The sequence below is a fragment of the Saccopteryx leptura genome, chromosome 12 (assembly GCF_036850995.1).
Source record: "Saccopteryx leptura isolate mSacLep1 chromosome 12, mSacLep1_pri_phased_curated, whole genome shotgun sequence".
Classification (NCBI taxonomy): domain Eukaryota; kingdom Metazoa; phylum Chordata; class Mammalia; order Chiroptera; family Emballonuridae; genus Saccopteryx; species Saccopteryx leptura.
In genome coordinates, this window is record NC_089514.1 from 239,250 (window position 1) to 260,398 (window position 21,149).

At 62.4% G+C, this 21,149-nt stretch overlaps 1 protein-coding gene across 14 annotated transcripts in view; it reads right to left on the reverse strand.

The window, feature by feature from the left end:
* Positions 1 to 21,149, reverse strand: part of CAMK2B (calcium/calmodulin dependent protein kinase II beta) — a 68,330-nt gene that overhangs the window by 14,685 nt on the left and 32,496 nt on the right. For 7 of the 14 annotated variants that reach the window (XM_066353690.1, XM_066353689.1, XM_066353688.1 and 4 more), the window contains exons 3-13: positions 20,979 to 21,038; positions 16,994 to 17,048; positions 13,380 to 13,445; positions 8,837 to 8,909; positions 5,100 to 5,202; positions 4,939 to 5,022; positions 4,307 to 4,401; positions 4,099 to 4,221; positions 3,907 to 3,990; positions 3,199 to 3,241; positions 2,343 to 2,417 (exon numbers count right to left, since the gene is read on the reverse strand). In XM_066353690.1, the coding sequence (XP_066209787.1) occupies positions 2,343 to 2,417; positions 3,199 to 3,241; positions 3,907 to 3,990; positions 4,099 to 4,221; positions 4,307 to 4,401; positions 4,939 to 5,022; positions 5,100 to 5,202; positions 8,837 to 8,909; positions 13,380 to 13,445; positions 16,994 to 17,048; positions 20,979 to 21,038 (861 nt within the window). The remainder of the gene's footprint in view (positions 1 to 2,342; positions 2,418 to 3,198; positions 3,242 to 3,906; positions 3,991 to 4,098; positions 4,222 to 4,306; positions 4,402 to 4,938; positions 5,023 to 5,099; positions 5,203 to 8,836; positions 8,910 to 13,379; positions 13,446 to 16,993; positions 17,049 to 20,978; positions 21,039 to 21,149) is intronic. The other 7 variants (XM_066353694.1, XM_066353693.1, XM_066353692.1 and 4 more) reach the window with 1 other exon arrangement.

Consider the following 21,149-nt stretch of genomic DNA (forward strand, 5'->3'; position numbering starts at 1 on the left):
GCGCTCCACCTCCCCTCAAGTGGGGGTCGTCTGAGGTTGTGGGGCCCAGGGGACCACTGTCGGTGCTGGCTGACCAGCTGGGCTTGGAGGAGAGGCACCCAGCCCGTCTTGGAGACACGAGTCCTACGAGCTCAGCAAGTAGGCCCCCACTCTCTAGTTTACAGTGGGCGGGCTGGGGCTGGTCCCCACGCCCCTCACCAAGCGGCCTTGGCCAGCGCAGCCCTGAGCTAGAAGCAGTGTAGACCCACGCTGGTCTTGGTAGAGATGCAGTTGGTCCTGCCCAGTCTTGGTCTTGCCCCTTGGGCAAGAAAGGGGCCCCTGGGTCAGGCTCCAGCCGAGACAGATGGAGACCCTGGGGCGGTCCTGGGTCTTAAGAGGGTCCACTTCAGTCCCTGATTCTATCCAACCAGTGGTCCAGGCTTCAGAGCTGCCACCCCGCGGGGGCTGCAGGAACCCGGCCCCTGGCCCGAGCTCCAAGCAAACACCTTTCCTTCACTCAGTCCCCCTCCAGCCAGCCCTGCACACGTCTGTCCAAGCGCAGCTCCGGCCACTGCGCTTCCTGGAAATCTGGTCTGCCCTGGAGTAACTCCGAATCCTGCTGAGTCCTGTCTACACGAGCGGCCAAAGGCATGGGAGGTCCCGCTGTGCTTTCTCAAGTCCAGTGCATCACTGCCCAGCAGGAGCCGTGGCGGACGGAGCTGGCACACACCCCAGGCCCCTGGGAAACAAGCACATACCCTCTGTCCACCCACTCCACCGGGGTCCTCCTCAGCACCCGGCCATGGCTGCCACCGCAGCCTGCCTGCGTCCCCCCTCAGTGATGGCGACGTTGCCCCTGACCAGGGCTTTGATGAATGGCAACATCCCTACAAAGACGCCGGTCTTCCACTGGCCGAGGGGCGCTGCGTCCCCACAGAGAAGCATGGCCCCTGAACTGAGACACGCGCCCTGCTCTCGCCGTGTCTGCTGGGTTCGGTGCGGCCACTGAGGTGGGCTGACTTAGCAGGGGAGGTCGCTCAGCCCACAGGGCCAGCCTCTGCCTCGTCCTGGAGCTGGTCACCCGGGGACAGCCATGCTGGGCTCCGTCCACATGCACTGACCACCCCCCAGGACAGGCGGCCCTCAGCGCGCAGGGCGGAGCCACACATGCACGCGGCCTCATACATGCAGGTGGTGCTGCAGGCGGGAGCCGGGCAGGGGGCAACTCAGGTGCCTGCCTCACTCTGTGTGGGGAGGGGGGCCAGGCTTCCCTGGGAGCCTCTGGCCTCAGTTCCCTGAATCCTGCCCCCCACCCCCCAGGTGCTTCAGAAAGACCAGGAAAAGGAAGCATCTCAAGATGGCCCCCTGGGGCCTGCCAGCTGGACATGTCCACGGGGACAAGAGCACAGACCCTCCTCCCTGAGGCTGGTCCTGCCCCAGCACCCCGGGGAGGAGGTGGCTGGGAACACTGGGTCCTCTGTGGGGCAGGCAGGCCACGCAGCCTGTGCAGCCCTGGGCAGGAGCAGGGTGGGCATGCAGGAAAGAAAGGGCCTGCCCTGGGCAGAGACATGGGCTTTGCCTGGACCCCATAGCCCAAGGAGCACCACACTCCGTCCTCAGCAGTGGCTGCCCACCCTAAGCTGGTACCACCCTCAGCAAGGGCTGGGGTCACGGGGCCACGGGCAGGACCGAGTTCCAGTAGCCCTCAGGGGGTCTGGCCAAGGCCTCAGGTGGGCAGGAGCTGACCTGGGCCTCCTGGGAGAACCAGTGTCTCCCGTCACGGGCTTGGAACAGGGAAAGGAGGTCCTTATAGAAAGAAGGCCTTCACAGTCATTCTCAGGGCGGCTGAACTCCCTCTGCTCGGGGCTTACAGGGCACGTATGTGCACGTAGGAGACTCGACACAGACCACCGGCAGCGTGCGGGCCGCGGGGAGCCAGGGCGAGTCCCGGGGTGGACAGGGCGGCCAGCAGGTTCTCAGGGCAGGGTCTCTGCCTCCCTGCTCTTCTCCTGGGGACCCCCAGATGTAGCCCTGAGGCTGTCTGTGGGTGGTCCAGGTCATTCTGAATGAGGATCGATTGGATGGACAAGTGGGAACAGAGTTTCAGAAGCAAAGGACTCTGACCAGAGGGGTCTCCTGACCCGCAGACTCAGGGGCCAGGACTGGGGAGTTCAGTCAGATGCATGTGGGGCACGGCCTAGGGTTTGCCTGGTCCCTGCCTCTGGTGACGGGCGGGGCCCGAGGCTGTGGAGGCTCTGCGGAACATGTCCACGGCGGGAGCGCAGCTCCCGGGGCCTCTGGGTGGCTGCGTGCAGCCAGGGGAGCCGCATGCCGACTGCAGGACACGGGTCCAAAGCATCTACCTTGTTCCACCAGCCCCATGGTGGTGCCGGAGGCCGCGGTGGACATTGTGGCCGGAGCGGTGGTCTGTCTGCCCACTGTTAGCACCGGGTTAGAGACGAGGGGAGGGGCGGACACAGAGGAGGGGTGGGCGAGGTGAGGGGAGAGAAGAGACAAAGGAAGCAGAAGAAGATTAGAGTCCAGGCTTCGGTGAGGCTGGTTCCAGAGCCCCTTCCACAGGAGGACAGAAACAAGGCGCAGACCACTGACATCCGGAAGCGTTTGCCTCTTTTCTTCTGAGAGAACCCCACGGGGCCTCTCATCCTACCAGCCCTGGCGTGACCGCGTGCCCACAGCCGCTCCCCAGCAGTCACAGGAGGGCGCCGATACAAACAGGACAGACCACAGACTCCCGCACACACAAGCCACAGGACAGGGCGTGGGCGGCCAGCCCCACTCGGTGCTGCTGTCCCTGAGGGGCCTGCCGGGACCCTTGGCCTTGGGGTCGCAGACCCCCCCCACAGCAGCCGCACGCCCCGCTTTTGCCCACCTTCAGTGACCCAGGGAAGCGGCCACCAGCATGTGCAGAGCTCTGCAGAGAGGCCCTGGCCCCTCCTCACCTCCCACACACAGAACGGTGCTCAGAAGTCTCAGGACAACGACAGGCCACAGAGGCGCCGACCCACGTCTAGACAGACACACGGAGCTGGGGCGTCAGGCAGGGACACAGACCTAACACGCAGGGGCGGGGCGAGCCCGCAGTGCCACCCTGCCAGGGTCTCAGAGGGCGGAGACCCAGCCGGGGCTCAGGCGGGTGGGAGAAGGGAGGGTGGCTGGTGGTGGGTCATTCTGAGCCCTCCTGGAGAAGGCTGTTCTCACCTGAGAAATTCCGGGTGGCCAGCATGGTGGTGAGGATAGCGCCCTGGGGAGAGACACACAGCTGAGGCCCATAGGCTGAGGACGGGCAGGGGAATCTTTGGAGGGCTCGCCAGCTGCACCCAGACAAGCCACCCACTTCCAGAATCAAAACAGGGATGTGCCCTGGGCAGTCAACTGCCCACCGACCACAGCCTAGAAAGTACTTCAAGACCCCGGGGGGTCCTCTGGGAGTCTACCTGTCCGCGGCAGGCTCCTCCACATGTGCTCAGCTGTGCCGGACCCCCCCCTCTGCGTGCCGCAGCCTTCAGGGAAGGCACGCCAGGGCCACCTCCCTCTCGTCCCCCCCCCACACCGCCCGAGCACTAGGGCTGCTGTCCTCACCGCATTGGCCCGGGCAGGAAGCTTGGTGACTCCCTCGCACCAGGAGAGCTGAGCAGAGGGCCCAGGTGTGCCGCCCAGGAGCACCTCAGGGGTGACGTGAGCGGCTGTGGAGAAGCCAGCTGTGCACCTGGAGGCCAGACCCACGTCTGGGCACCTTGGTGTCATTGCCATGGGGGCCCTGAGTCCATCTGACATGTGCGGTCTGCTGACAAGCAGCCTATCCTGAACGGCTGGGACCCCTGCAGCCACCCCTGACCCCGGTGTGGGGCCCTTGAGGGACAGGTCCCTCAGCAGGGCACTGGGCCAGTACTGGAGCCCGAATTTCACCTTGAGCTTCCTCCGGGCATTGAACTTTTTCAGGCACTCCACCGTCTCCTGCCTGTGCATCATGGAGGCCACCGTGGACCGTTGCTGTGGGAGAGGTCAGGGAAAGGTCAGTGCAGCAGGGAGCCTTTGGGTGTGAGGACAGGACCTCAGGGTCAGCCCCGCCCGGGGTGGCCCCACGCCGAGGCGACTTACGCAGACCCACGGGTGCTTCAGCGCCTCGTGCGCAGTGATGCGCTTGGCGGGGTTGATGGTCAACATCTGGTTGATGAGGTTTTTGGCTTCAGGCGTGACGGTGTCCCACTCAGGGGACGGAAACTGGAAGGGGAAACAGCGCTCAGTGGAGTCTGGACCCCTCTTCGGGCAGGAGCCGGATCTCTGAGGTTGGAGGGCAGGCACTCACGTCGTAGGCGCCGGCCTTGATCTGCTGGTACAGCTTGTGCTGGTCCTCGTCCCAGAAGGGTGGGTAGCCCACCAGCAGGATGTACAGGATCACCCCTGGGGAGCCGAGGACAGGCTCACCCTGCTGCCGTGCCCAGCCCCACCCTGTCCCCACGCTCTGGGGAGTCCACTGTGCAGCTGTGTGCCAGTCAGCGGGCTCTGCTGGGAGGTGTCGAGTATGTGGCCCACTGGGGGCCAGATGCCCCGTTCAAAAGCTGTGGGACCCTCAGTCAGTTCCTCAGCCAAAACAGGGGTCCTGTCTGAAGCCAGCGAGCCCCATGAGGACAACAGGGCCCCTGAGCTGCCCCCCCCCCCAGCAGCCAGTGTCATTATTTAGGGCCCTCACGTTGGCAGAACGTTCCCCAAAGCCCTGTCATCTCTGCCCACCCTCACCCTGCCTCACAGGGGGTCTGCACAGACCCCCAGCACCCAGGGCCACTGAGTGCAGGGGAGGGAACGCGGATGGTGAGCTCAGCCACAGCCAGGGTCACAGGTCTAGTCCAGGAGTGAGGGGTTCCCGGCTGGGGCACCCCCAGGGCGGTCCTGTATGCTCCCTCCCCCACTGCCCCCCCCCCGCCCCGCACTCGGCCTCACCGCACGCCCAGATGTCCACTGGCTTGCCATACGCCTCTTTGCGCAGGACCTCTGGGGACAGGTATCCTGGTGTGCCGGCAAACCCTAGTGACGGGGGAGGGGTGGTGTCAGGGCCTGGGGGCAGCTGACCCCTCTCCCTGCCCCCACCAGACGGCGCTCACCAAACCATGCTTGCTGGTCCCCCTGCACCTCGATAGCCAGGCCGAAGTCCGCCAGCTTCACCGCGGCCCCCTTGCACTTGCTGGCCAGAAGCAGGTTCTCAGGCTGCAGGGAAGCCATGTGGTTTACACCCGGGATCCCGGAGGAGGGACGACCAGAGAGGACAGTGGTTTGCAGGTGGGCGCACAGGTCTGACCCCGCCATGTGGGTGTCTCCCTGGCACTGCTGACACCTGTGGACCCTGGGCCCGCACCCCACAGCCCACCTCTGGCGGCAGGGACAAGAGCCTCACAGGAAAAAGCCAGCTCTCCAAAGTGGGACTGGGGTCCTTCAGACCCAGCACAGGGAACTCACGGCACAGGATCAAAACCGAGTGCACCCCGCCCCCCTGCGGGCCCCCCCTGCTCACCTCCCTGCCCCAGGTCTCTCTGCTCAGAGACATGGAGGGGGCTGCCTGCCGGGTGCTCAGGCATTCCTGCAGGACGGTGACCCCCAAGGGCAAAAAGGAACGACCAAGGGCCTGAAGCCTGGACAGTGCAGAACATCCTCTCACCGTACCCACGGGTCTGGTCCACTGGAAGGGGCCTGATCTGACCTCCCGTCTGTCCAGCAAAGCGGGTGGAACTGTCTGCCTCCCTTGCTCAGGGTGGGAGAACCCTCGGTCCCTGGAAGGGGCCTGATCTGACCTCCCGCCTGTCCAGCAAAGCGGGTGGAACTGTCTGCCTCCCTTGCTCAGGGCGGGAGAACCCTCGGTCCCTGGAAGGGGCCTGATCTGACCTCCCGCCTGTCCAGCAAAGCGGGTGGAACTGTCTGCCTCCCTTGCTCAGGGCGGGAGAACCCTCGGTCCCTGTCTGCCGGAGTGCCGAGGAGTCTGCTGCCCTCTGATGGGGACACTTGGTCCTGACAGCCCCAGTGGGTCCCTGTGGGCTGGATGCTGGGCTCTCTCACCGGTGTCACCTCCCAGCCATCAGCGCTCAGGGCTCCCAGCGCTGACCGCCAGGGGCTCCCGCCCCATGGGCAAGCCCACTAAGACCACACTGCCACTTGGGGACCACAAAGACGTTTGATGGAAAGTAGCTCACAGGGTGATCTGACTATAAATTCTCCACTGGGCAGGTCATGGTGAGTCATCACACCCCAGGCCTGTAACTTATTTAATAAAAGGTGTATCTTTGCCTTGAGCACACTGTCCGTTGTTTCTGTGCACCCAGGATAGCACACCTTTGAAATAAGCAGAACCACCCTCAGGAGAGCAGATACTGTAGCTAGCTCTCCTGCAACCAGCCCCGGCCTCGCCTCCCCCACCCCCACGCGCCCTTCCTCACGTCCCCCTGAGTCCCAGAGGCACGAAAACAGCTGCAACACTGTGTCCTCGGGAGCGTCTGAGAGCTTGCTCTCCGTTTGGCTCAGATAAACCCATCAATTCCTAACAGGTTTAAACATTCTTACATCAACACACATTACAGGGGTCTCCAAACTTTTTACACAGGAGGCCAGTTCCCTGTCCCTCAGACCATTGGAGGGCTGCCAAATACAGTGGTCCTCTCACTGACCACCAATGAAAGAGGTACCCCTTCCAGAAGTGCAGTGGGGGCTGGATAAATGGCCTCAGGGGGCCGCATTGCGGCCGCGGGCCGTAGTTTGGGGACGCCTGCACCATGCCACGACCAAACTTTGTGGGCTCTGCTTGTAACCCTGAGGTGTGAGAGCTCCTTAGAGTGAAAGCCTGCAGCCCCTCGCACAGCTAGCATGCGCTGGCCCGGGGACCCCAACCTCCTGAAATAGGGCAGGGCTGGAGCTGTGCATCCAGATCGTAGCCCTCATCCCACCTGCCCTGAAAAGAAGAGCACCCTCCAATGGGCGCACTCCCCCTGCCTCCCGAAGCCTCTGCCTAGAGGGTGGCACCCTCTGCTGCCCCACACTGCTCTGCTGCCCCACACTGCACTGCTGCCTCACACTGCTCTGCTGCCCCACGCTGCTCTGCTGCCCCACGCTGCACTGCTGCCCCACACTGCTCTGCTGCCCCACACTGCACTGCTGCCCCACACTGCTCTGCTGCCCCACACTGCACTGCTGCCCCACACTGCTCTGCTGCCTCACACTGCTCTGCTGCCCCACACTGCACTGCTGCCCCACACTGCTCTGCTGCCTCACACTGCTCTGCTGCCCCACACTGCACTGCTGCCCCACACTGCTCTGCTGCCCCACACTGCACTGCTGCCTCACACTGCTCTGTTGCCCCACACTGCACTGCTGCCTCACACTGCTCTGCTGCCCCACACTGCACTGCTGCCCCACACTGCACTGCTGCCTCACACTGCACTGCTGCCTCACACTGCTCTGCTGCCCCTCACTGCACTGCTGCCCCACACTGCACTGCTGCCCCACACTGCTCTGCTGCCCCACACTGCTCTGCTGCCTGGCTGGAGCAGGCCCACCATGGCACTGCTCCTGGAGCTCTGTCAGGACGGGGTCCTCCCTGGAGCAGGACAGGCTGCTTCCCCACGCCTGGCAGGAGGCCCTGTCTGCCTCTCCTTTCTCCCAGCAAGGATTCTGTTTGCCCCCAGGTCACTCGTGGGCTGGGTGAGAGCCCGCCTCCAGGTCTCTGCCGTGGCCTCAGTCAGCCATGAATCATGGGGTCCGGGAGCGAGGTGGCCCCTCCTCTCGGAGGCCTCCACGTGTGACCCATTCAGACAAGACACAGTGACAGAGGGTGGGACAGGAGCACAAGGCAGACACGTGGAAGGGCAGAGACCACTCAGGTGGGCAGAGAGGGAGCAGGGACACATGAAGGGAAAGAAAGGGTCCTGGGCCTGGTCCTGGCATGACATCGTCCCCAGAGCATCCCACAGAGATCACACACCCCAGAGCATCCCACAGAGATCACACACCCCAGAGCATCCCACAGAGATCACACACACACACACACACACACACACACACACCTCAATGGCCCAAGGAAAGTGTGACCCCATTCAGCACGAGCACCAGGGGACAGCTGTCTCAACTGTTACTAGTGGGTCTCTCAGCAGGAATGACAGCCAGGAGTCCCCCACTCCAGACCAGAAACAAATGAAACCACCCTGGAGAACGCTGGAGCCAGAACGGAGGAGGAGGAGGGTGAGAGGACAAGGAGAGGGGGGAGGGGGGCAGGGAAGGAAAAAGGGGAGGAGGGAGAGTGGGCTGTTATTCCTCCTAAGAGCTCTCCTACCATCCTGCGTCTTGAGGGTGAAAACCTCTTGAAAGGTCTGTAGTCACTTTGCCCAGCGCTGAGCTGAGCGCCTCAGAAACTTGGAGAAAAGGCTGGAAGTTTGCAGAGGCCGGAGGCAGGCCCCTCCCTCTGCTCCTGTGGCATCAGCCCCTGTGCACACCTGTCACTGTGTCCCACCTGCCTGGTCTGCATCTGAGCCAGAGCCCTGAAAGCGAGACCCTGAGGAGCCACACGGTCACACGCTGCTTTTTAAAAACTGTCTCCTCTCACCCTGGAGCCTGGAAGTGTGTGAAGGCTGTGTGCAGACACCCGCATGCACGCACACAGTCTCGCACGCACGCACCTTCATGCACGCATGCACGGGCATGTCCTCACGCACACAGTCTCGCACGCACGCACCTTCATGCACGCATGCACGGGCATGTCCTCACGCACACAGTGTCTGGCGCTTGCACTGCCCAGGCCTCCGCTGACGGGACATGCAGGTCCAGACCACAGACCCCTGGCACAGGGCGGGGCAGGACTCACCTTGAGGTCCCTGTGGACGACCCCCATTTGGTGGCAGTGGAGAACCGCCTCCAGGATCTGCTGGATGCAGTGACTGTGGCAGACAGCACGTGCATTAGTGCGGGGCCCGCGGGAGTGCAGGAGCGCGGGCGGGGGGCTGTGTGGCATTGGGGTGGGGTCCCAGCCTGGCGGGGCAGTGGGAGGCAGGACATCAGGGGGCCGTCTGCCACACAGGAGCAGAGATGCTGGCCGGGAGGGGTCTCTGGGGCGCCTCCTTACCTTCATGTCAGCTCAGGCGTGGCCAGGCCCTGTGCCCCCAGGCCCACCTAGAGACCCTCAAAGGAAACATCCTGGCTCCCCACGGCCCCTCCCCCAGCTCATGCTGGCCAAGCCTGACCCTGAGCTGAGCCCTCTTTGGGGGAGGCCAGGGTGGAGCCCACACCCTGCAAGGCAGGTGGGGGGTGAGGGGTGGGGGGCGTACCCAGGCAGGGAAAAAGCAGAGGTGAAAGGGCAGAGGGGGTGTAGGCAGTGCTGATGCTGCAGCCCCCAGTCACTCCTGGGCCAGAGCAGGTGCACTTCATCCTAACACACGGGAACACCCACACTGGCCGCCCCCCACCCCTGCCCCCTGCACTGCTCAGCTTCTCAGCAGCCCGGGGCTCCCACCCTGTCCTGGTGAGGGCGCAGCCAGGCACTGCCCGGGGCCCTGAGCCAGGGGCTCCCTCCAGATCAGGGAGTAGTTCCCCGCCTTTCAGGGTAAGACTGGCCCAAGGGAGAGGTCCAGGCTGCCCCCAGGCACCTCCAATACCAGTGCTTCTCCTGTCCCCTGAACAACAGACCAGATGACCTCTGCCCTGCACACACGACACCCTGAAACCTGAGCATGCCTCCCCAACTGTCCAGACAGCTTCCAGGAGCCCCCAGAGCCAGGCACAGGCCTCTGGGGTCCCCCACCACCGCTGTGGCGTTGTCAGCTCCGGGAGACAGGAGGGCCACAGGCCGCCCGGGGCCTGCCGTCTGGCTTCTCCCTCCCAGCCCCTCTAGACGGGATTCTCCCAGGACCCTTCCTGCCACTGCTGGACCCTGAGGAGTGACTGAGGGTCAGCTGGAGGGGTAGGCTTTGCTTTTCTAATGACAAATGAGGCAGAAGCATGGGGACCAGCCCTCCTCAAAAAACTGTGGCCACATCTGAAGACCAGCAACCACCGCGGGGAACACCTGAGTCCCCTTCAACCCGGCAGAACCCAGACCACAGAAGCCCAGCAAGGACAATTGCTGAGGTTTGTGGGGTCAGAAGAAGCCAGGCCCAAACCTGTGGAAGGCCCTGACCTTCAGTGGCCACCACGGGCTGGAACCACAGCCCTGTCCACGGCCCCCCCACCACCACCGCAACGCCCTCATCTGCTTAGAACAATCCTGTGATTGTGTCCCCAGCCCCACGTCCTGCACCAGCCCCATCGCCACTGCCCTGTTACTGCAAACTCCCCGAGGACTGAGCCAGCCTGCACGCTGGTCCAAGGGCCTGCCTTGCTCCAGAGGGCAGAGCTTAGCCATGAGGTCTGAGAAGCTCTTGAGGTCAGGACAGGCCACTGGGTGGAGGCAGAGGCCAGGAAAAGCCCCCAGGACTAGCTACGATGCTGAGCCTGGGTCCAGGGAGGGGGCATGGGCTTTCCCAGCCCCCAGGGCCCTCACTCGGGGACTGCAGGGTCCTGGCAGCACCTCACAGAGCCTGCGTGACTCCAACCACTGACCAGCCTTGTCCTGCACTACTACTGCAGCGAGATGCCAGCTCTGTCCCGGGGTGGCAGAGCGAGGGGTCTGTGTGCCCAGCTGTGAGCCCTGCTGTCCTGCGTTGCCCCTGACCTTCCAACAGTGACCAGAAGCCTGCACAGCCTCCCACTGCTCTCCACGCTTCTGGAGTGACCTTTCCAAGCTTGACCTGCCCAACAGCTGCAAACGTGGGTTTCAGCTTCGGGTCAAGGCAACCTGGCAACCTGCATCTTCATTCACCCTAGAGGCCTTGCCCTCCAGGAGTCTCCATGTTCTGTCCCCACGGCAGCTGTGGGCAGTTCCATCCTCTGTGGGTGGCCGAGCAGCATCCATCTCCACTGACTGTGGCCCCAGTGACCGTACGGATGTGTCATCTCCCATCTCAATCGTGTCCTGTCCTCAGCCCCCACCTTGCAGGAGACGGTCTGGTCCTCAGATGTTTCCTGGACTCACAGACCTACCCGCCACAGCACCCCTCTGGGGTAGGATTTGACGGGGGGGGGGGGTCTGCGCTCCTACCCTCTTCCAAGTCCCATCTGAGGGGGTTACTGGGCTCCTGGCCGGCGTCACTCACATCCAGTCCCGCCCCTCTGCCCTGTCCCCCTGTCCCGCAGCCCTGCTCACGCTCCAGGGCCACCCTGACGGTGAGCCATGCAGGCAGGACAGACTCTCCCTGGCTTCGCCCCCTGTGCTCACGAAGAGCTGGCTAAGCAAGCCAGGTTCCTGGACAGAAGGCGGCGGCCACGCCACCGGCAGGCCGGGCTGACCCACCTCCACTGGCTCTTCACAGCGTTTCCCCACGGACCCTCCAGACGCCCTCCTGACCCAGGCAGGGCGCCAAACGGTGGTCAAGCGCAGGTCTCTGAGGAGGGTTCAGAGTCCCCGTGGAAAGAAGCTAGAGGGGTGTCCCTCCGCCCTGCCACCCTTCCTCACAGCCTGGTGGTGAGAAAACCAGGTGTTGTGGAGGGACCCTACCACGGGGCAGGGATCCTCACGCCTGAAGGGGTGAAGTCCGGGAGGGAGGGAGGGGCAGGTGGGCAGTAGAGGAGCTCTGAGGCCATACATGTTTGGGGGGCATGAGCTGTGACTGGAATGTGGGCGTGCGCAGGTGTGGGTGTGCTGTGTGGGCACCAGCGGGGATGTGGGCAGGCCCAGTGCTCAGGCCCAGAGGTGCACTAGGGCAGTGGGCTGTGCCCCCTGCAGGACCTCAGACCTCATGCTGCAGCACAGGGGATGGTGCCAGTCCTGGGCAGTGCTCAGTAGTAGGCACTGAGGATTCAGAGCCGGGGATGGATGGTCCAGGTAGGGAAATAGGACAGTGAAGGCAAGCAACCTTCGCAAGCATCCAGGTGGTGTTATCCTCCTCCAAGGGAGAGTTCAGTCCAGGTGCTGGCCCTGGGCCATTAAGTCCCTTCTGGGAGTGGCCAGTAGGACCCTTCTCTCCTCACTTGGCCTGGCCTACATCCGCCCAGGAGCCCTACACCCTGGCAGATGGGAGGACGTGCTGGGTCCTGGATTCCTGACCTCTCTCAGGCCAGCACCCTCACTTGGATACGCCCAGTGGAGCATGGTGGACCCCAATGTCCACTTTCATGGTCAGTGGGAAATAAAAAGCATTTTCCTCCTCTCAAAACGGACAGGCACTCCCAGGCTGTTTGCAAAGTGAAAGTCCTTCCTCCAGGAGCCTCCGAAAGTTGGCCGGTGCCTCTGCACCCTCTGTGGTCTGGCCTTCCCTTTCCCACCCCAGACCCCACCCCACCCCCAGCTGCCTGCTCTGGGTGGCACCGGGGCCCACTCACACCCTCTCACAGGGACTCGGGCCATCCCCAGCCGGCAAGGCAGCCTGTGGGGGCAGAAGCAAGTCACCAAAAGCTACTTTAAAAAATATTCATTTTTCTTGATTAGAAAAGTAATACATATTCATTAAAGAAAAACTTAAAAATAGACCAAAAAAGATAAAAAATCTGAAAAGCATCCACAATTCCACTCCCTACAGAGGGCCACTGTCAGCCTTTTCTCTTTTCTAAATGCGTGCCTCTTGGGCCATGTGCACGCCCTCAGCTGTCTCCAGGACGGTTTTGCCATAGATCAGGTGACATCTGGCCCACAAGCACGGGACTCAGTGGCCTCCCTCCCAGGGCGGGGCCCTGCCAGCCCAGCAGCCACACTGCAGATGGCATCTTCATCCCCGGGTGAGGGCAAACCCCCACAGGAAGGGCTGCCCAGGTCCCTGGTCTCTTACGCAGGGACCTGGCTTCCCGCCCACCACCCTGAGGCCTCCCGGGAAGGACAGCGGAGGGCAAAGGCCTCACTTGCCTTCAGGGTGGCCCCAGCGGGTGATGGAAAGGGAGTCATGGTTGGTCTTTGGGACAAGCATTTGGAGACTGCGCCTCCGCATGAGGAAGGCACCCGAGGTGCCTGCTGTGGGCCACGGATTGATGTCCGAGAAAGGGTCAGGAGGACAACTAGGAACCATGCTGCTCCCCGCCTGTCACCAGCCACCTCAGGGATCGCACCCTGTGGGCCACTTCCCACCCGGGGAACAAAGCAGGCCTGGGTCCTCCCAGATTCGGACCACACCTCCGTGCTCGGCAGGAACAGAGAGCTGCCCTTGCTCCTTTAACCTGCTCAGAGAGCTCCCAGTGGGCTCAGCCAGGGTGGACGGAATGGCACCTCCAGCCAGCCAACTGTCTGCCCTGCCCATGTTAGGACAAGGTGGGCCAGAGGGGCGGGGCTGGGGCTGGCTGAGGGCAGGGCGGGGCAGGGCAGGACACTGTCAGGGCTCCACACCCACCTGGCATCGGCCTCGCTGTAGTACTCTCTCGCCACAATGTCCTCAAAGAGTTCCCCACCAGTGACCCTGTGGGAAAGCACACAGGAGTCACGATTCTAGAGACCCGTCACCCCCGCCCCCTCCATCACGGTGTCTACCACCTTCTCCACCTCCCCCGTCACCGCCACACGTCTGCCGTGGCCCCGTCATCGAGGACTGCCGGCTCACTGAGCACTTACTCACACACGGTGGCATTTAACATTTCGTCCTCATGCCCTCTGTGACCATGGCACTCAGAAACTCAGAACATTGTGTCAGTTACCTCAGGGCTCTGCCCAGAGTGGGCAGCTGAGAGGTTTGCGCCAGGCCCTGCAGTGGTACCCAGGCCTTGTGGTACCCAGGCTCTAATTCCAGGCCCGAGGAGATCTGGTTCCCCCTCTCAAACCCCCAGAGCCGAGGGTCTGGCCTCCTTGGCAGATGGGACGTGAGGTCTTCCAAGTCCCACCTCCAGGAGGAGGGTGGGATCTGTGTCCACAGACTTTCCTGCTGTGTGTCAGTCCTTAGAGTCAGGATGGGCCCCCAGGGCAGGAGCCACTGCCTGGAGGGCTTCTGGGAACCTACAAAGGGTCCAGGCTGTCCAGGGTCCCCTGGGCTGGGCAACGTGGGCGTGGACAGAAGGTGCAGAGAGCAGGGTCGAGAGACACATGTACAGGGAAGCAGGGAGGTGTCCCCTGGGTCTACCCAGACCCCTCGCCCAACCTGGCCGGCTCCATATCCACCAGGAACCTCCATACAGCCTTCCAACCCAGGAGGTCCAGAGCTGCCCTCTTGCACCTGTGGGGACCGAGGATACCTTGCTGTGCAGTGTACCCTTCCTCCTGAGGTTGGTCCGCAGCTGCCCACGTGCTATGGTCTTGCATGTGTATTTCAGTTTCCACTAAGTTCTAAGGTAGGGTGGGGCTGGCCTCAGTTTTGTGCCCAGAACTCAGGCCCACGGTGAGGGCAAACATGGAGGGACCCTGCACAGGCAGGCTCTCTCTTAACGTTGGAGGAAAACAAAACCAAGGGGGTGTTGGGTGTGAGTGCTCCCCCAGTCCTGGCTAGACATACTCCCTGTGGAACCCCCACAACCGTGGGGGAGAGGAGGTTTTAGGGTTCCATTTTGCCACTGGAGGAAGCTGAGGCTCAGAGCAGACACACACCAAGGGAGCCAGGGGTTCCTGTGCCTGTGCGCACCTATGTGCACACGTGCATGCGTGTAAGTCTGTGCATGGCAGGTCTATGTACCTGGGTCATGGGGAAGGGGCTCCAGGTCCAGCCCAGGAGCAGTACTCTATTTCCCTTCACACACAGCTCACGGGCCAGGCCCTGCGGCCCCGACAGGAATGAAGGCACCAGGTCTTGGCGAGCACTGCAGCAGGAGCACAAGGAACCCCCAGGGGGCCCTGCCCGGGGCTGGGGACACCCTCTGGGTTCCTGTGTCCACAGGAGACTCCAGTCCGTGCTGACAGCACCTGAGGCCATGTGGCCCACAGCTGCAGAGCAGGGCGTTAGCTGTGGGGGGTGCTAGCGTCTCGTGCTGCCCAGGAAGGGTCTGGTCTAGAGGCCAGTATCTTCTCCATCCTCTCCCTCCTCTGGCCCTAGACAGAGGACATGGCCAATTCTGGCCGGCAGTCAGAGCCCTCAGGGGAACTCCCTTCCTCTGTTCCTAGGCCTGGTCCCCAAGGCCCTGTGACATTCCCAGGCATAGGAAATAAAAAAAGCCGTCAACCTCTGAATCCACAGAGCCCCCAAACTGCCAAGGGGCCTTGGGGCCTCCTGAAGATGCCAACCCAAGCCAGAGTGCTTCCCAGTCCTGGGGCTACCGTGCTGTGACCTGGAGGGTTGTGGGGGCAGGTACTATGTGGCCTGGAGGGTTGTGGGGGCAGGTACTGTGTGGCCTGGAGGGTTGTGGGGGCAGGTACCGTGTGGCCTGCAGGGTTGTGGGGGCAGGTACTATGTGGCCTGGAGGGTTGTGGGGGCAGGTACTGTGTGGCCTGGAGGGTTGTGGGGGCAGGTACTGTGTGGCCTGGAGGATTGTGGGGGCAGGTACCGTGTGACCTGGAGGATTGTGGGGGCAGGTACCGTGTGGCCTGCAGGGTTGTGGGGGCAGGTACCGTGTGACCTGGAGGATTGTGGGAGCAGGTAGTGGCCGGATCACTCCTTGTGCTCACCAGACTCCCAGCACAGACCTTCCCCGTCCAACATGGAAATGGCTTTCTGAGACCCAGGGTGTCTTGGATGCCCCAGGGTGGGACTTTAGTAGAGTACGGACCACCACAGGCTTGGGGGCCACAGAGGTTGAGAGGAGGAAGTGCAGGACCCAGGCCCCTCCTCCTCACCCCTTCCAAGAAACAGCCATTTCCACTTGCCAGCTCCCTTCTGACCTCTCCCCATGCTGCCTGTCATGTGGGCAGGAGGGAAGGAATCTCTCAAGGGCACAGGCACAGACATGTGCACAGGTGTGCACTCACATGGTGCACACATTTACATGTACAGGTGTGCACACACAGCATTCCTGCCCCCTGTCTGCTCCTGAATCACACACACCTTTCTGTTGGCCACCGAGTCCCTGGACCAGGCCACCCTCCAGCTTGGTGGCCTGTATATTTCCTGGGGGCAGAGGGGGTAACAGTGAGCCTGCCACCTCTGAGGGGCCATAGAACAGCCGATTCAGGGTACAGCCTTGGCCTGGTGGCCCTGGCCACCCTACTGGTGACTTGAAGTGGACTCTTGTGGAACACAGAGGCACTGAGAGGCAGCCACGCCCTTGCAGAGACAGTCCCAGCCTTTCCTGACTGGAACCCAAGTGGGCTGAGGGCTCCTCAGGCCTCCACGCCCCATGACCCGAGGCAGCTGCCCTTTAAGGGAGAGAGAGCTGTCCATGCAGGCAGCCCCTATCACCGCGGTGACAGCACTCAGTGGGGCCTTCCTGGCCCTGTGGCAGACTGGAGGCCAGACAGGGCTGCCCAAAGTCTACGGCCCCTGCCCGCCCCATGTCCTGAGCACCCCATGTCCTCAGTGGCAGTGACTCACGGACAGCTAAATATAGCACTGCTCAGGGGAGCAGTCAGGGAGCGAGGGGGTGAGATCACCACTTCTAAACCAGCAGGAAGCGAGAGGCAGCAGAGGCCCTAGATGCCTTCTCACTCAGCCCCCGCACACGCGCGCACACACACACGCCCACCCCCTAAACTACACAACACACATGTACACACCCCCAAAACCACATGTGCACACACATGAACACACTCCACAAAGCAATGCACACATGCCCCCAGGAATACACACATGCACACTCATGCACACGCTCGTGCCGGCCAGTGGTGCCTCCGTCTAGCTGTGGTGAGGACACCAAGGGAAAGACAGGGACGGAGGGCCGAGGACCTGTTCCTCTGCGGGCCTCCACTTCCTCTCCCAGCTCGTTCTGTCTGGAGGGCAGGGCCCAGCATGGGGGCCCCCGCTGGCGGGGCTGCCCACCCTGCTGCTAAGCAAACAAGGCAGTGACAAGCGAGGCTGGGCTGGGCAGCTGGCACTGTCCACCAGGGGCTAAGGAGACCACAGATCCCACCCCTGGTGTGAGGCTGAGCACTTACAGATCGAAGACCAGGTAGTGGAACCCCTCCTCGGAGATGCTGTCGTGAAGGCGCACTGTGGGGACAGGAGAGACCGTGAGAGCAGGCAGCAGCCGGGCCGCCCATGCCCCTGCGCCACTGCTGTGCAGGGGGAAGCCTGCCCTCCGAGGGCCCGGGGCTCCCACTGCACGGGGTGGGCAGGCAGGGCTGCAGGGGGACTGTGGGCCCTGCTGGCCAGCAACCCCAGGTCAGCCTTCATGGGGCATCCAGGTGTTCGGACGGGCTTACGTACCAGGTCCCGAGAAGGAGCCATCGAGGGGCTTTGGGAAGAGGAGCGCAGCAGGTTGAGGGGCAGGGACCCCAGGCAGAGGCCCACCCACCCAGTGAGGCACCACTGCCAAAGGGTCAGACCCAATTCCAGAGACTACAGACTGTGAGGGTCAGCAGGCTGGTGCTGTGACCACACACTCCCCCATCATGGCTTCATCAGATTCCTTCTGTCCCTGAGCCCAGAACCACGCCCCTCAGTCCCGTGGTGCTGAAGGGGTGAGGGAGTGAGGGCCATGTGGGCTCCCGCACAGGAAGGCAACCCTGGTACCTCCCTGCCCTGAGCAGGAGGCACATGGCTTATTCTGGACACTGCTCCCCATGTGCTGGACTCTGCCTTTGCGTCTGGGGCAGCTGCACTTGGGTGCTCCTCTAAGCACCGGGCATGTGCCCACCGGTAGCCAACCATCCCGAGAGGTTACAGATGGGCAGCTGGTGCACAGAGAGGTTAAGTGGGCTGAGGGCCCACAGCTCACAAAGACCGAGCAGCAGTGTGGATGGGGAGGGGTTCAGACCCCCACAAAGCTGCCCTCCGGTCCCCCTCCCTTCCTGGTGCCCTCCACACCTCCCTGGTTTCTAACTGGCACCAGCATCCTCCCACTTCCAGTTCTGGTCTCTCCAGGGGCCCGCCCCCCACTCGCAGGAACCGCAAGGTGACTGCAGCGAGTCCTGATGCTCGCAGGCAGCCCCCTCCCCCTGGACAGTCCTGCAAGCCTCTCTCCTCCCATGCAGGGGAACCTGACTTCCCTGGTCAAAGGGTTGGTAACACCGGGGTGCTGAAGGCCTTCTTGGTGGAGGCCCTGGCCAGGCCCAGCCCCACAGTGCCAGTGACAGGGGCAGACCCCAGGCCCTGCTGGCAGATGGGGAGTCCTGTCTCCCCACCCAGGAAAACACCGGGGTCTGCGTGGGTGAGGCCGTGTACACATGAACAGTTTTCCAAATATATCTTTTAACATTTAAAAATAATTGAATGTCATTTTCATAGTTAAGAAGAAAACCTAGCTAGCACCCTAGACCCATGATGTCACAAACAGGGATGAGTAGAATGACTTTTCAGAATCTATTTAAATAAAAACAGCAAGTAAATGACATGTGGGTACATGAAGACAGCGTCTCAGGCCCTGAGGGAGGACAGTGGGGAAGCCCTGGGTGAGGATGCAGAGCCGCACAGTGAAGGGGGGGGCACACTCCCGCAGAACGGGAGACGGGACCCAGACAGACCCTGTGCTCATGGCATCAGCCACACAGCCATCTGGCAGAAAAAGCCAAATGTCCACGACAGACGAGTGGCTAAGCGACTGAGACCCCCACCCAGCGGACGACCGCCCCGCCTGCCTCAAGAGGAAGTTGATCAGCCACCTGCCGCGGCGCACGGCGCAGACACGCCTTGAAGACATGACGCGGGGCGGAATGAGCGGCCACAGGACAAGTGTTGCAGGACCCCACATCGCTGAGGTCCCCAGAGTGGTCAGCTCACAGCTCCGCTTGTCCCGTGGTCAGGAATGTTCTGTCTCAACCCTAAAGTTTCAGCTCCGCCTCTCGTGGTCTGGAATGACGCTACTACAAGGACCCCGGACGCCGCTCAGAACCGCCCCACAACCACACTGAGCACACGAAGGCGTTTTGTTGGAGAGCTGTCTGAAAACACCAACCCAGAGAACACCTGGGTCTTATCTCGTAAAGAAGGGGATCCCAGACTATCACTCAGAATGGGGGACCAGCCTCAGTTGGGGTTCAGGGGACAGAGGAAGGGGGCTGGCGAGGAAAGGGCGTGGGCAGAGCTGCCCAGGAGGTGGCGCCTGGAGGTAGTGGGGCCCTAGCTGGCTGGTGGGGTCAGACCAGAGCGCTAGGTATGGGCTTCCTGCAGACACCCACGCTGGAATCCCGAGTGCACTGGCAAAGGCAGGTTCCTGGCCCCCAAGTCTCTCTTTGGGGGCAGGTCAGGAGTTTGCATGCCAGGATTGCCAGCAAACTCAGCCTTGAGATTCTGTGATTAAAGAGCTTGGGCTCAGGCCCAAGGACTGGAGGACCCCAGGCACCCAGGAAATGGAACACTGGTTCCCCCATCTGGGTCAGAACAGCTGGAGAAGACTCAGGACCCAAGAGAGACGTGTCCAAAGCCTGGTCTGGTCGTGGCATGAATGCCCAGACCAGAGGCACCTCAACTCACCACTCAACACACCCTGACATTCGTGTAAACAGACTCCTGGGCTTGTCCTGGCACAACTGAGTCAGAATTTTGGTGGGAGGGGGCCCAGGAATCCACCCTCAGGTCCCCTGGTGAAGGAGTCCACTGTCCCCTCAAGGCGTCCTGGCTGCTTCCCAGTGTGGGCAAGGCCTGGGTCTCAGGCTCCCACAGTCCTTAGGGACCAGAGGTGAGAAGGACAAGTAGCAGGGCACACACGTGCTCCACAGGGTGGCAGGCAGGGACCACCCTGGAGCAGAGGGGGCAAAGGGCAGGCAGGGAGGCCAGGTGGCCAAGGCGGAGATCCACACCGACTTCTGATTCAGCACAGCCGGAGGGCCAAGCAGCTCCGACAGCTCCACCACCTCTGACACGCTCGGGGTGTCAGGAAGCAGAGACCCTCCTCGGCAGTGCAGCTGCACCCCAAGACCAAGACCTGACGCCCAAGTCTGACGTGTCCCCGAGGGGCAGCTGTGGGGTGGGACCTCTCCCCTGACCTCAGTTCCAGACCCTGGGTTGGCAGGGATGGCAGAGGCTCGTAGAACCGGACCTCGGACCTCAGTTCCGACCCTGGGTTGGCAGGGAAGGCAGAGGCTCATAGAACCGGACCTCGGACCTCAGTTCCGACCCTGGGTTGGCAGGGAAGGCAGAGGCTCATAGAACCGGACCTCGGACCTCGGTTCCAAACCCTGGGTTGGCAGGGAAGGCAGAGGCTCATAGAACCAGACCTCGGACCTCAGTTCCGACCCTGGGTTGGCAGGGAAGGCAGAGGCTCTTAGAACCAGACCTCGGACCTCAGTTCCGACCCTGGGTTGGCAGGGAAGGCAGAGGCTCTTAGAACCAGACCTCGGACCTCAGTTCCGACCCTGGGTTGGCAGGGATGGCAGAGGCTCGTAGAACCAGACCTCGGACCTCAATTCCAGACCCTGGGTTGGCAGGGATGGCAGAGGCTCATAGAACCAGACCTCGGACCTCAGTTCTGACCCTGGGTTGGCAGGGATGGCAGAGGCTCATAGAACCGGACCTCGGACCTCAGTTCCGACCCTGGGTTGGCAGGGATGGCAGAGGCTCTTAGAACCAGACCTCGGACCTCGGTTCCAGACCCTGGGTTGGCAGGGATGGCAGAGGCTCATAGAACCAGACCTCGGATCTCAGTTCCGACCCTAGGTTGGCAGGGAAGGCAGAGGCTTGTAGAACCGGACCTCGGACCTCGGGCCAGGGCTGCACCTGGCGCGGGCTTTGGTTCTGGTTTCCAAACTTTTTCTCTGTAACCAGCCATCTTGTGGCTTTTCTGAATCCATCAGACGTCAGGGCCCCTGTGTGTGTACCGGCTGGCAGTTACAGAGGGGTGGACAGGGACCCTCCAGGGTGCAGCAAGCCTTATCTCCCCCACCCCAAGAATCCCTCCGGGGAAAGGAAGCCTCTGGTGTCTGCAAGGGACAGGCTTCCTGCTACCGGGAGGGAGAATGTACTCCAGCCCCACAGGCTACTCACCGATGTTGGAGTGCTTCAGAAGGCGGCAGATTCGAGCCTCTCTTTCCAGCTTCTGGTGATCTGGGGACAAAAAGGGACACGGTGTCATCACCTCATGCTCCAGCAGCCAGTCACCTCCTATGCCTGGCACCATCCAGGCCATTGTGTACCAGACCAGCCACCAACCACGAA